The sequence below is a fragment of the Podarcis gaigeae genome (genome assembly GCF_964106915.1).
Source record: "Podarcis gaigeae genome assembly, chromosome: 9".
NCBI lineage: Eukaryota > Metazoa > Chordata > Lepidosauria > Squamata > Lacertidae > Podarcis > Podarcis gaigeae.
Window position 1 is genome coordinate 1,763,116 of NC_139685.1, and position 14,969 is coordinate 1,778,084.

General features: G+C 42.6%; 2 protein-coding genes across 4 annotated transcripts in view; one reads left to right on the forward strand and one right to left on the reverse strand.

The window, feature by feature from the left end:
• Positions 1-14,969, reverse strand: part of RCN2 (reticulocalbin 2) — a 1,080,843-nt gene that overhangs the window by 1,060,646 nt on the left and 5,228 nt on the right. Inside the window, exons 3-7 of one of the 3 annotated variants that reach the window (XM_083698451.1) lie at positions 7,998-8,194; positions 7,316-7,429; positions 6,375-6,471; positions 4,144-4,286; positions 1,433-2,786 (exon numbers count right to left, since the gene is read on the reverse strand). In XM_083698451.1, coding sequence (XP_083554577.1) covers positions 2,634-2,786; positions 4,144-4,286; positions 6,375-6,471; positions 7,316-7,429; positions 7,998-8,194 — 704 coding nt within the window. In that variant the 3' untranslated portion in view covers positions 1,433-2,633. Of the gene's footprint in view, positions 1-1,432; positions 2,869-3,323; positions 4,287-6,374; positions 6,472-7,315; positions 7,430-7,997; positions 8,195-14,969 lie in introns of those variants that run through there. The other 2 variants (XM_083698452.1, XR_014555155.1) reach the window with 2 other exon arrangements.
• The window catches only part of TSPAN3 (tetraspanin 3), a 939,276-nt gene that overhangs the window by 83,894 nt on the left and 840,413 nt on the right, over positions 1-14,969 (forward strand). The window lies entirely within an intron of this gene.

Genomic DNA, 14,969 nt, shown 5'->3' on the forward strand with positions numbered 1-14,969 from the left:
GAGGGGGCTAAAGCCCCCTGCGCCCCCTATGCCCAGCACCGCTGTACCAGTATAAAGGGAAGTTGCAGGTCTAATTCACCAGAATTGTGCTGGGCCTGCTTGGACTCTGGAGAACCAGACTTCTAAGGTTGGATTTCCTCTGCAGAAGACCCTTTGCCACACTAAACTGAGCCAGCCAAAATAAAGCCAGTCATATAAAGTAGTAGCCAGTAATCATTGCTCCTCCAGATGTTGCTGAACTACAACTCCAATCAACCCAAGCAAGCATGGCAAATAGCCAGGGAGGATGGGAGTTGTAGTTGAGCCACATCTGGAGGGCCAAATGTTCCTCACACTTGGCATAGAGGATTAAATCGAAAGGTAGCCATGCTCACAGTAGACAGAGATGAATGTGCAACTTAGGTAATTGCAATGGACACCCTCTGAGTAGAAAGTAGTTGCATATGACTCACATACCAGAGGTAACTCATCAGCATGTGTCCTCTATGTAGAGGAGGGTGAAAGATTTAGTAAACTGTTTGTGAGGTTTTATACCACAAATCTATTTACTACAAGTGTTTTCACATTTACTCTAAAATGCTAAATTTGTCTTTGGTGTTTTCTGAAGTTTCCAACAGTTGAGACAAGAAAAAACAAGCTGATGCCTTCTTCTCTACTACGGTCTTCTTCCCACCATAACCCTGAACAGCCTGTCCCCTGCCCCATATTCTAGCGCTGGTTTTTGAGCCCTCCTCTCTTCCACTCCCTTCCCCTTCAGGCTGGCCAAAGATTGAAGTGCTCAGCTCTAATTCTCACTGCAGAAGCAAAGCTCTTTTACAACACAAACCTATATACTCCGCAGTCATTCCAGTTACTTAACGGACCTTACTTCCATGCCAGGGTGCATGACTGCACCATTAGCGCTTTGAGGGTTATTTGTTATATATTTCTTTCAACAGCTCTCTAAGTACTTGGATCTGTACTGTATGTATTTTCTCTTCCCTACCAGTCGGAGACCACCGAGACCTTATCTGATGCCCTCAGTAACAACCATAATCTCCAGATTCCACTGGGAAAAAGTTAAGTTTCTAAAGTTTTTATATCCTGAGATACAAGGCAAATTTGGGTAAGGAATTAGTGCAGACTTCTAGTGGGTGAGAGGGTGCGGGTGGTTGGGCGAGAGAGAAAACACATCTGCCTGCCTGGTCTGTGCTCTTGGGCAGAGATAAATGTACGGGTGAGAAAGACATGCGTGTCTGTGGTCTTTAGGTGCATAAGAGTACACTCTTTCCTGTACAGCAACAGAATCAGTATCTCCACAATCAGGACCAGAAGGACAGAGCTTCCTTCCCAGGGCAAGCCTGATGTTGTTGTGTTATGCCATGTCCCCCACGGCAGCCATTTTGTGACTGGTGCCCACCAGACTTCCACAGCATTTCCATGTTGATTCATGTTTTCTTTTTGAACTTATTTATTTCATTTATTGTTTCCTACAGAGCAATCCAAAGCGATTTTAACAATAAAAACAATTTCAAATCCAGTACACATACATACAAACTGGGATAAAAATTGCCACTTAAAAGGCTTGATGGAAAAGGGAAGATCTTAAATAGGTGTTGGAAAGACAGGTATTGCACCTGCCTGGTATTTAGCAGGCAGAGTTTCTAAAATGCACATACATCTAGCATAAATCACTGGGAAATGCAATCCTGGCTTGATACAAATATACTTTCAAGTTAAGCATTTAGGATCCTAACAAATGACAAGGAATACATAGCAACAGTGAAGTGTGATACTGTGGACATGGAACAGGCTCCTAAGAGACTCACCTGGTCCCTTTGCCACTTTCTTTTAAGCGGCTGGAGAAAACATGGCTTTCAGAGGCATGTAGTTAACAGGGCTTTAAAGAATTTTGATTTGCTGTTTCAAACCAATGTTGGCTTTTAAAGCTTGTATCTGCATCCCTGCATTATATTTATTTCATGTAAACCACGTTGTGTGCTTTTGGGAGAATAGTGGGTCTAATGTATTAATTTAGCCCTAGTTAAGGGAGTCATAGCAAGAATGACAAGAAAAAATGAGGACATTTTGAGTTTTTAATCTTTAGTGTTTAAAGTTTGTTTCTTACTTAAATACAATACACTTTCTAAAGCGATTATCATTACAGTAAAAATAATTGCTATCTAGCTGCAAAAATAAGATTCTCAGATTATAAACACCATCTACAGAAGTTAATATACACAGAAACCTTACAAATATGTAAGGCTTTAGTCCTTCTGGATATTCATACAGAAAGATTCTTACAAAGATGAAACAAACACCGTAATAGTTTTTCCTCTTTCCCAAAATCTAACACCAACTAGTGGTATTCTCTATCCTATCACATAGTCACATCTTTGCATTTTTTCAAGTATGTTTCAAAAAGCAGGACTAAAACATGAAATGCTGGAGAAGGCTTCTGCTCCCTTTAAAAGTACAATAGGTTTGTAGAACCAAAATTATGGAGGCTAAAACATCGAAGGCAATGTACAAAGAAACCCAGGGATGCAGAAACTGCTGCAGACACCAGTATATTACTGTGTTGCTGTCTTCAAAGCTGAACACACACACAAAAAAAATCCAACTCTGGAACAAAGAATAGAGTCTCTTGGAAACTAGAGTTCTTCATGGTAAAATCTTTCATCATGCAGCTGCCTGCCATAATCTGTGGCTTCACTGTTGAGAAACAGATCTGGATTCTCAAGAATCTCTGCCTCTGCCAGCCTTCCGTTACCATCCAAGTCCATTTCTTCAATGAGGTGGACAGCCTAGAGAATAAAATTAACAAGCATTAAAGTAGTTCCCAAATTCATCTCCTGTCTGCCTGACTGTCTTTCTTATTTGAAAAGACTGTAAAGAGTTTCATAGAAATAATATATCATCTGCTGTGTAAATATGATAAAAACATGTGATGGAAAGGGGAAATCCAAGTAGTTTCTGCATTCTCTTTTGGCTGTCCATATTACACTGGTGTGTTGCCAGGGGTAGGGGTTGGATTGCCAGATTAAAGTCTCACCCTCCAAAAGTCTCTATGCTGCTCAGATATTGCAGCAGAGAGTAAAGAAATCTATAGTGCTGAGCTGGGGAGTTATTTTTTGCTAGAGACCCGGATGCTTAGGTTCCACCAATCTCTTCAGGCCATCTTAACAGGTAGATACGGCTGCCTCCCTATCAATCACCTGATGTCAGGTGAGGCGTTTTCTGTTGCCTATGTGGTTTGCCATCACTCAAGCTAGGACACAAGGTTTTGCAGGCACGGGGGCTGTAATCTGAAGGTTGCCTGTGCAGTGGCAACACAAAGGCACAGGGTTCTGCCTAAGCCAAGGATCAGATAAACCCACTTTCAGCACAAAATTGCATCTTTACCTGCTTAATAATAATAATAATTTTATTAATTATACCCCACCCACCTGGCTGGGTTTCGCCATCCACTCTGGGTGGCTCCCAACAGAATACAGTCAAACCTTGGTTGTCGAACATAATCCGTTCTGGAAGCCTGTTCAGCTTCCAAAATGTTTGACAACTGAGGCACAGCTTCCAATTGGCTGCAGGAGCTTCCTGCACTCAAGTGGAAGCCACATCGGATGTTCAGCTTCCGAAAAACATTCAAAAACTGGAGCATTTACCTCCCTGTTTTTGGCGTTCAGGAGCCAAAACATTCCAAAACGGAGGTGTTCGGAATCCGAGGTTTGACTGTATTAAAAACACGATAAAACAGCAAACATTAAAAACTTCCCTAAACAGGGCTGCCTTCAGATGTCTTCTAAAAGTCTGGTAGGGAGGGCAGGTGTCACTACCGAGAAGGCCCTCTGCCTGGTTCCCTGTAACTTCGCTTCTCGCACTGAGAGGACCGCCAGAAGGCCCTCAGCGCTGGACCTCAGTGTCCACACCGAATGATGAGGAGGGAGACACTCCTTTAGGTATCCTGCTCCACACTAAATGGGCACAGGCTGGCCAAAATGGCCTTGCAGGCCAAATGGGGGAGGCCTTCCGCACTACTGCTAGAGTAGGCTGTTACAATGCTGAGCCACAATTAGGTGTGTTAAAGTCTAATGGATTCCAGGGAGGACTCAGAACATTTGCGACTGTGTGATTGAAGTCTGGCTATCAAGTTCATAAACTTACCTCTTCCTGAGCAATACCTTCATTATTAGGTACTACCCAGCTTAATAACTCTTTAGGGTTGAGTTTCCCATCCTTATCCTTGTCGTAATCATTTGTAAATCGATCCTTCTCCACAAGTATCCATTCTGGGTCTTCACTGGCAGCTAAACACAATTTTTCACATGGATTAAGTCTCTTTCCTTTGTATAGCATCAGTTAAAATAAAGGAACTGGAAAAGCAACCATGCTTTCTGAAATAGTATTAGAAGAAACTTTAAAAATGCTGTCACAGCAATTATTAACAAAATGAAAACTATGTTCCAAATGTTGGATGTGCCAAAAAGGCTACCATTTGGTATAATGCAAAAAAGAAAAAAAGGAAAAAAATACATTGTGGGGAAATTTAATTAAATAAAAATATCTGAATTATTTTTATTTTTAAAATATAAACAATTCATATATTACATTTCATTGCAGTGAGGACCAAAGTGATTTACAACTAAAGCAACATAACAATAAATCATAAACCTCATTGATAAAAAGTCTCTAAAAATTTATCAGCAAAATATATACTATCCCATAGGATCTTTTGCTTATGCTCTTAACCTATCTGAATAATACAGATAATTATTATTTCAACTCAGCACCTCTGGCATAGGGAGGCACCGTCTACTACAGAGAGATATTGGAGGCTTAACACTGGGAAAGGCAGGTTGAGGCAAATGGCGTGAGGCTGTCCAGTGTACACACTTTCTGATCTGACTGCGGTGTCTGAATGAATTTTGTCATTACCTTGTGGATCCTTTTCTGGACACTTGGAAGGCTTTTATGAAACATTTAAGTTAACTTAAAATGTATGTTATTGTATCCATGATGTGAATGGATGAGGGACTGTTTGGTTACTGTTGCTGTATAGACAGATTAGATCGGGGTCAGCAACCTTTTTCAGCCGTGGGCTGGTCCACCGACCCTCAGACCATGTGGTGGGCTGGACTTATTTTGGGGGAAAAATTAATGAATGCCTATGCCCCACAAATAACCCAGAGATGCATTTTAAATTAAAGGACACATTCTACTCATGTAAAAACACGCTGATTCCAAGACTGACTGCGGGCCAGATTCAGTAGGCGATTGGGCCGCACCCGGCCCCCGGGCCTTAGGTTGCCTACTCCTGGATTAGATAGAGGAAGCCCCCCCCCCCATTTACACACGTTTGATGTGTGTGCAACTGTGCATTGCGCCAAACCCACAAGTGACCCGGAAACATCATAAAGTCACTGAAATGTCACAAAATGGGCAGGATGAGGGCAGGGGCAGAATGGGGTTTGCAGGCTTTTTCAATGGGTTTCAATCATACAGGATTTCACCGACGCACTTGGTGCCTCAGAACGTAATCCCTGCATAAACGGGGACTGCTTGTACACACTCCTTATTTTATTGGTTTAATTATTTTTTTCTCTTCCTCCTCTAGTTTGTTAAATCTGCAAATAATTAAAAAAACAACTATGCCAATGACAGCATACCTACTGGAAACTGAGAACAGGTTACATAAATATTTATAGCAACCAGAATCACAGCAGACAAGCAAAACTACCAAGAATGGGCAATATAGAACAGATTCTGATTTCCGTTTGTGCAGCAGGACTTCCACTTTCTCAGAACATCCTATGCATCACACACCCCACCCCAAAAAAATGTGGTAGAGAATTGGGGGACCTTCCTAGGAGATGGAGGGGCTGCGTGGCAGATGAAGGGAGCTGAGCTTGTGCAATGCTGGTTATCACTCACTGACTCAACAAGGGTGTTTTTCATTAAATGTGAATGGACACCTTCTGGTGGCAAATTCCCCCCCCCCCAAATTATATTCTTGTTAGTTCAGTTCAGTTCTGAAAAAAATGATATTGCTGTATCAAAAACCAGAAAGCTTATATTAACTCCCCACATTACTCCAAAGATTTAGGGCCAAAGAGCATTACTGCCATAGAAAAGGAGATGGACAGATTCCTATTTAAATGCTTACAAACGGAACAGCAATAGTCATAGAACTGCAGAAGCTAAATCTCCTTTCTCCTTCCCACATTTACAAGGCACACAAGGTCCCTGCTATTCAGAAACCAGCCAGTTGCCAAAGGGAAGATGAGTGGAAAGTCTATGGAGAACACTGTGTAAAATTAAGGGCCTTGACAGATGTACTTTGCAAATGCAATGCAAAGAATTTATGACACTTCTAACATCATTCCCCGCCCACTCACTTGGATCTCTTCTGTAGTCACCAAGGAACTCTTCAAGGCTCACAAATCCATCGCCATTCTTATCATGTTCGTCCAAAGCCTCCTGAATTACAAACTCCTAGCGGGGAGAGAAAAGGTCGGGTAACTTTGGCCAGTTAACCAACAGTGTTTAAAGCGCCTGCAGAAATTCACAGGATTCTTAATTTAAATGAGGTGCACTAAATTCCAAGTAAAAATACAAGACACAAGAATGAACGCACTGTGTAGCTGGGCAAATTCTCACCAATACAGTAAATGCTCATTCTGGTATTTGCATTTTCCTTAGAACTTGTTTCATTATCATCCAAATAAGTGAGCAAGTTGCACTAAGACAACAGTTTGAACGTGTGTACTCAGGTAAATAATTTTGTTAGTGAAATCCAACCATTGTCCTAAGCAAGTGTGAGAGCACAGATCGAACTAAAAGGTGCACAAATGGTGCAGAAGATACTGAATATTCTCCCATGCTAAAATTTGTTGAGGTGAGGGCAAAGGAAGGGCCATTCAAGAACACACCCTTTTTTTTACATGAAGCAGCTATAAGGGTTTCTAACTTGACAGAAACCAATACTGAAATGAGGGTTCCTTGATTTCTCCCCTTCATTTCAGTGTGGCATATGCAGGACTGCTTGCCCTCAGCTGTTACACAGCATTGCAGGGCCCCAGCCTGGGGAGAGCGAGAGGTCTCACGGGCCTCAGTGGAAATCCTGCTCCCCAGCGGCTGAGCACTGGATTGCAGTCTGAAGAAACATCGCCACCACCTTTCCTGCGTATGTAAAAGCCCAGTGGTGGATTTTCAATGCTATGGAAGGCTTGTTTTACTCAGAAAAATCTGTATGTTGTGCATCCCTATAGTGTCCCTCAGGATCTGAAGAATGAACAAACAGCATTCCCCGTGGTAGCCACTTTCTCTCAAAACTTGCCTTCATGTATTCTGCTTCCTCAGGATGTTCAAATGCAATGAATTCATCCAGATTCAGGCCAGAACTTCCATCCCTATTAGCCTTTTCAAACCTCTTCCTGTCCTTTAAATGGAGCTTAGAAAACAGTTTGGGAAATAACAGTTACATGAACGGAAGTCATATTGTATTCATTAGTTTCAAGCTACATAAACCTAACCTGCTTTTCCTTTTATTTTAAATACACGTTACAAGATCAATCTTATATACACTGAGAGGAGTTAGAAGTTCATCATAACTTATATCTAGCTAAAAGAGGGTTGATAAAGGATCTAGTCAGAGTGTGATTAGTGATGTAAAATGAGAAAATACAGAAACTACAAAATTATATAAGCAAATGCCACATCTGTCATGGAAACCTATGAAGTACAATGTGTCATATTAGTATACATAGTGCTTAATTTTTAAAAAAGCTTCACACAGATGAGTAACTTTACAAAAAACTGTTTACATGCAAGTTATAATTATTATTCTTTCCTTGTGTCAAGCCGATTGGCAAGGAAGGGGGAATTAGTGCAATGGCTAGAACACTCTCATACTCTGATCTCTCCTACTCTGTGGCATTCTCATCCACAGGGCTGGCCTTGACCAAGGGAGGCAAGAGAGGTTCCAGGCTGGAGCTACAGGAAAACAGATGGTGTCTCACCTGCCGGAAAGATTCTTCTTCGGCATCTTCCAAAGTCGTATCATCATCAAAGTCTATTACACGATCATACATCTGAACATTGTATTCCTCCCAGGATACATATCCATCTCCATCTTTGTCATATTCACCAAACTGTTGCTTTGCATCTTCTACAACATAATGCTTAAAAGATTGCTGGATCCATGAACTCAGCTCACCTGTGGAGATTCCCCAGAACATAAGGAGGTGAAGGGATTCCCCCCTCCCCGCCACAAATATTAAGAGGAAGACTGCATTTTCTAGGCTGCTTTAAGCACAGATGCAACCCTCATGCTACCTCCACAACAAATGGTGCCCCACCTGCACAAAACGTTTAAAATACTATTACAGCATGTTTCTTTTCAATTTCATAACATTTATACACCAAAAATTTGGAAAACTAATAAAAACTATTGGGCAAAATAAAATTTATACACTGCTTGATTGTAGGGGGAAACCCTCAAAGCAGTTTAAAAAAAGGTAAAACAGTGAAATCAGGAAAAAATCACAACCATACTTTAAAACATACAAACAGATTCAAATTGCCTCAACTTTCTAAGCATCTTGGTAGGCTTGTCTAAACAAGAATGGTTGTAGCAGGTGCCAAAAGAGTGCAGGGAAGGCACCTGCTTGCTCTCAGTAGGCAGGGAACCAACCGCGATGGCTTCCCCCAAAGAATCATGGGAGCTGAGGTTTGTCAAGTGTGCCAACAGTTGTTGGGGTGCCCCATTGCCCTCCCTAAGCTACAATTCCCAGTGTGGCTCTGCAATCAATTCCTCATCCCAGAGATGTGAAATGTAGTTATGTGAGGGCAATAGGGGCACCCAAACAACTCTCAATACCCTTAACAAACTTTGTTTGAAGTGATAACAGTGCTCTAAATATATAGTGCAGATGAGCCCTTGGACTGAAAAAAGATAAGGCAGACACAGAATTTGCTGATTAAATGTTGCAAGCCTATTTCGCTCCGTATGTATCCATCAAATCTTTATTACAGTCATAGAGAGGCATAAGTAGAGTGGGGAACAATCATTTTAAATCTGTAAAACATTTTGGGAAACTAAAATTATTAAAACAGAAGGTATATATAAAAAACTGTAAGATGCTTAAAGAATCTAAAAGAAGGGTTGGGATCATTAAATGGATGTGGAAGAGCATAAAAGGTTCGTATATAAAAGGCTATGGCTATCAATTTACAGAGCACCCTGATATGAGTGTTCATTAAATCTAGTTTGTGGCACAGGTCATCATCCAACAAATTTTGAGCACTGCTATGCAGAACCTGGAAACATTGTATGTTGTAGCAGGGTCGGTCCTCCTTGCAATACGGTGTTAGCGCTCAGTGCTCTTCTTGAAAGCTTTGCTGCATTGTCTGCCTAGAACAGAACAGGGATGTCTCTTCCAGCAAGTTTGGGGGAGTGAAAGTTTGAGCTATGGAGATGACCCACCATGGAGTTGATGTAGAAATTAAACAAGAGTAGGGCCAGCATGCAGCCTTGCTTGACACCTTTCTTGGTTCCAGTGGCATTGGTGAGATGGCCCCAGGGGTTACATCTTACTTTTTGAGGTCCCTTCATGTAACATACAAATTAAATGGAGTAGACATGGATCTATTGAGATGGCCTCCAGTTTTTTTTTCCAGTTTAGCTCTGAGTATGGAATCAAATGCTGCTTTGAAATCTATAGAAGCAGCAAAGAGGGAGGTTGTGTTGCGGGAGGAATACTTCTCAATGAGATGATGAAGTACTAGGCACAGGTCAATAGGGGATTGGCCTTCCCTAAAGCCAGCTTGCTCCTCTGAAAGTATATTTTCTTGTTCCATCCAGTCGTGGAATTTCCATTGTAGATGTCTTGCGTAAAGTTTGCTAATTACGTTAAGGAGGCTAATCAATCTGTAGTTTGTAGGATCATCCTTTTTCCCTTTTTTATATATAGGGGCAATGATTACAAGCCCCCAGTCCTTGGGGGCTCGGCCATGGGTGTCAATGCAGGTGAAGAATAAGGCCAGAATAGGGGCCCAGAAGTCCATATTGTTTTTAATGGCCTCTGGAGGAATTAGGTCTTCCCCTGGGGCCTTCCCCAGTCTTAGCTGAGCTACCAGGTAGTTAATCTCTTGTCACCATCACTGGTGCCCACATAGGCAGATTCTCTATAGTTTGACTAGAGCCTCCACTTTTAGCAGAGGTGTCTGAGTAGAGTTCCTGAAAGTGAGCCTCCCAGGTCTCTGGCGGGATGTGAAAGTCCACCATGGTTGGGCCATTGCTTTGTGGGCTAGATGTAATATGCCAAAATGTGGCTGAATCATTGGATTTGGCTGCCTGGATAAGTCGTGTCCAGGTGTTCTTCATGGCATCCCTTTTCTTTCGTGCCAGAAGGTAGTTGTAGTATCTCTCCTGCTGGAGGAGGACCATTGCAGTTGTTGGTTTGGTCTTGGATACATAAGCCTTGTAAGTGGCAGCAAGAGCTTTTCTGGCATTAACACAGTCCTTGTCAAAGCATGGCTTGGAGTGGTGCTGTTGTTGTCTCAAGGGTGTGCTATTATTCCAGGTTAGGTGCTGGTGGGGCTCTTGCATAAGGGTGTTATAATTCTCCAAGAGTGCATCAGGAACTCAGCAGATGTCAGGGCAGACCTAAGGCACTGTAGGCGATCTGAGGCCAGTAGTTCAGTTATGATTTGGTTTAGATGAGGAGTCCACTTGGGTCAACGGTAAGTTCTTCCTGCTGGCATTAGGAAGGGTTGGTAGCAGTCCTCAGTATGTATCACTTGGGTGAAGGCTGTTAGCTAAAGGAGAATTGGGAAGTGATCACTGTCAAATTTAGGCATACCTTCTAGGGTCTTAACATAAGGAAGGAGGTCCCTAGAAACATATAATCTATAGCACTCATTCTGGAGCCAGATAGGTAGGTGAATTCAGCTGCGTAGTCACTTTCAAGGGCACCATTTAAAATGTAGAGGTTTAGCCAAAATGCTGTTTGAGCCAAGCAGAGGACTGCGAAGTTTGATTTCTGATATTTTGAGCTGCGAGTGAGAAGGAATCCATCAGCTTCAAGGTTGGGAGGAGGACATTTGTGCCGTGCATACAGTGAGTGGTCATTATGGCCCAGTCTGGCGTTGAGGTCCCCTCTCAGAACTACAATTGCATTTGGGTTGAGCAGGATAAGGTCATTGATATAAGTTTCCAGATCAGTCCACAAGACTCTGATCTGAGGATTCTGCCTCATTGGTGGCATATAAGCATTTATTACCAACAGCGCATGACTGGATTAACACTGCCATGGCATATGACTTGAATGGGGTGGGGTTGAAATGGCACGTCGAGTAGTGGAGACTAGGACCCCCCAGGACCCCTTTTGCTCTTCTGTGCTTTACCCCTGGTTCTGCCCCAGTTGAGAATGAATGAAATCCATTGAGTAGTAGTATTAAGTAGTGGGGGGACATAGCAGATGGCACAGAGATTTCCCCAAGTGGTTCTTTATACAGTGGTGCCCCGCAAGACGAATGCCTCGCTAAACGAAAAACCCGCAAGACGAAAGGGTTTTCCGATTTTTAGCGGCTTCGCAAGACGAATTTCCCTATGGGCTTGCTTCACAAGACGAAAGCCCATAGGGAAATCTCCGGGGACAGCGGGGAAGTGCAGCGCGCCTTCTCCTCTATTCCCGGACCTGTCCTGAAGGCTTGCGGTGGGAGGTCCGGGAACAGAGAAGGCGCGCAGCGCTTCTCCTCTGTTCCCGGGGTTTGCGGTGGGAGGAGGGTTTTTCCTCCCCACCGCCAACATTCAGAACAGCATTCTGAATGTTGGCGGTGGGGAGGAAAGCCCTCCTCCCACTGCAAGCCTTCAGGACAGGTCTGCGCGCCTTCCCCTCTGTTCCCGGACCTGTCTTGAAGACTTGTGGTGGGAGGAAGGTTTTCCTCCCCACCGCCAACATTCAGAAGGCTGTTCTGAAGGCTGGCGGTGGGAAGAAAAGCCCTTCTCCCCCGCCAGCCTTCAGAAGAGTTCCCCGCAGGGCTCTCCTGTTCTGAAGGCTGGCGGTGGGGAGAAAAGTCCTGGTCTGAAGGCGGTCTCCCTAGGAACGCATTAATTGATTTTCAATGCATTCCTATGGGAAACCGTGCTTCGCAAGATGAAAAACTCGCAAGAAGAAAAAACTTGTGGAACGAATTAATTTCGTCTTGCGAGGCACCACTGTAGTAAGCTGGAACTGAACTGAACTGAACTGCTCAGCCGGCCTGCTTTATAGGCAGGCGGCTGTCAACATTGTAACAACAACACTCCAGGGTTTCTCACCTATATTAACTGACATGGACCTGAGTGAAAACTATATATACAATACCCCTGGTGGCCAGGGCAAGAACTTCAATACACAACAAGTAGTTGATCCACAGTCGGTGTTTCCTGGATCATGATGTTGTCATGATGATAGGAGAGTAAGCCTTTAAAGCCAGGCTCTCTGGTGGATGCAAACCATCCAGCCACATTCCAAGTTAGAAGAGTGACCTCATGCAGGTCATGTTTTGCTCTTGCTCAGAAGGGGTCTGTGAAGATTTTTTGAGATTTTCTTCCAGGGTCTCATTTTCCAATGGCCTGTTTATACCCAGGCCTAGGTCGACCCACCCAGGGAGCAGCATCCTTTTGGGCCCATTTTATGGAACTCACCCTGTCCCCGTTAGTAGTTTCTGGAGGGTCGACTTTGTCCCTTTCTGCTAGAATCACAAATCAGTTGGAAATAGTAGTCTGTGGCGGGTAAAAGTCTTCATTTCTTAGCTGTTTAGCAGCAGAAAGGATGTAATTCTCACAATCTTTCAGGCCATTTAATTTAGCTTTAGTTTTGTGACGATTTAATCCTTGTCAATCCCAGGGCAATGTATTTTTAAGGTTTGCCCATTTTTGTTGCAGCTCAATATCATTATTTTTCGTTCTTTCTTTACTCAAGGTAGCATCTGGATATTCAATCGTTTTGGTCATTGGACATATTATACTCACACCTGTAATCACTGGGCCTTTCCTTTCTAAATTGGCCAATGGAGTAATTTCCTTTTGTGTTGATCCAATTTCCTCCTAGGTATCTCATTTCTGTCCAGAGCCCAGGATTTGACATCTTATGAATTGTTTTGGTCGCAGGAGGAAATAAGTTTTCCTTTTCCTCCTTTTTACTTTGTACATTATTATTTGATAACAGATTTATCTCTGCCGTAACCCGTTGTAATGTGGGGTCATTTTGGGGAGTGATCTGTCCGTTCACTGTACCATCGTCCATCACATCTCTGGGCTTGACTTTCCCGGGACTTGTTCTCCCTTTCCCATTTTTTATCTCCTTTATCACTTGCAACTTAAATTCCTTTAATTTTAAGCCCGTTTCTTCTTCTGTGTTGCTTCTCAATAAGTCTAGCCTTTCCAAGATTTCTTTTTGGGCCACAGTTGGCAAGGTCCAATATTGACGCATTAAGGCTTTCTCTTCTGAAGTAAAATTTTCTATCCACTTGATCACAGAGTGGTCAAGTTGTGGGTTATGTGTAGGTGGAGTCTTCCATTCTAGTTTTGATGTCTCTTGTTTATAATAGAGGAGGAAGGATTCTTGGGTCCAATTCAAATCTATAAGGTTTTCATCACTGTTTGGTTTTGGAGAATCTCTATCTTTCCACTCGACAGCCATATCACCAAGAAAGGATGCCACTGGTGCCCCGTTTTAGAAAAATCTTATAATTTCTAGCCTATTATTAAAAAAAACTCCCCAATTTTATAAATAAAGTTGGCTAGATCTGGGTCCTTGAAAGTAACCACTGCTCATGCCCTAACACTGTCATAGTATAGATATTCTATGAAGACAGTATCATCAGGCCTCTGCTCCTGGTAAGGTCTAATCTAGAATAAGCAGCAGATGTGTTATACGTTCTGCCTGGGTAAGGAGGCCTTTCAGTTTTGGATCCTTTGGTAACTAGTTTTTGTGGGATCATCACCAAATTCCACCCTTTTTCCTGGTGAAAAGTCACGTTGGTCTTCTGGATAATCAGTTGTTGGGTCAAGTTCAGTTTTGTGGACAGCATCCTCTGTTTCCCTCGTTCCCAGGTGCTTTCCCTCCTGGGGTCAAAGCAGCAACCTCAACTGAGGCATCTGTTTTATTTTCCTCTGTTGGATTTTCCTTCTCTAACATTTGCTGTGATTTAGCAGCATCTGCTACTATCTTCTTCCTTTCCCCTTTTTCCCTCTGGGCTTTTGATGCAGACTTATTTGTATCCAAAGTGGAATCTGTTGGTATCAACATGTAAAGCTTCCGTAATTGATTTTTACATGCACATTGAGTTTTATTCTTCTTCTTTAAGTCTTTAATATTTTTACTTTTCTTCAGTGCTTTAGATTTTTGGTATACAGTCTTTTGGTGATTTCTTCAGTATTTTCCTTTGTCAATGCAGTGATTACCGGCTGGGTTTGTCTAGATGTCCTTTCAGTATCTTTTGGCTCTAAAGCTCTCTCTTGAGTTGTAAATTTTTCCACCAATGTTGTAAGCAGCCCCATGCTTACTGTAAGAAAGTTTTTGATGAGGGTTAATTCTAAGCAAACCATATGAAGCTGATCGTGGAGGTCAGTGTCTCTCTCCTCTGCTTGTGTGCCTTTAGAAATGGCTTGTTGTTGGGTGGGTTTCTGCTTAGTTCAAAAGAATGCCTCTGTATAGGTTACCCCCAATTTATTTCTCAAATTGGCCTTGTTTATGTCCTCTGCCAAGGCCAGGTCTAGGGCTAATTTATTGAGGGACTTATGTTCCTAGGTTCCTGCATGTCCCCTTTAAGATGTATTGACCAGTCCAAAGCAGGAAGTATAGGGGATACTTCATCATGTATCAGCTTGCTCGACTCTTCTTTACTCTCCTGAAGGAAAAACTTTGTGATTTTACTTTGTCTTCTCGGAGGTTCAGGAGAGCTACTTGTAAAGTTTGCCGTAATTCCCAGGACTTTACATG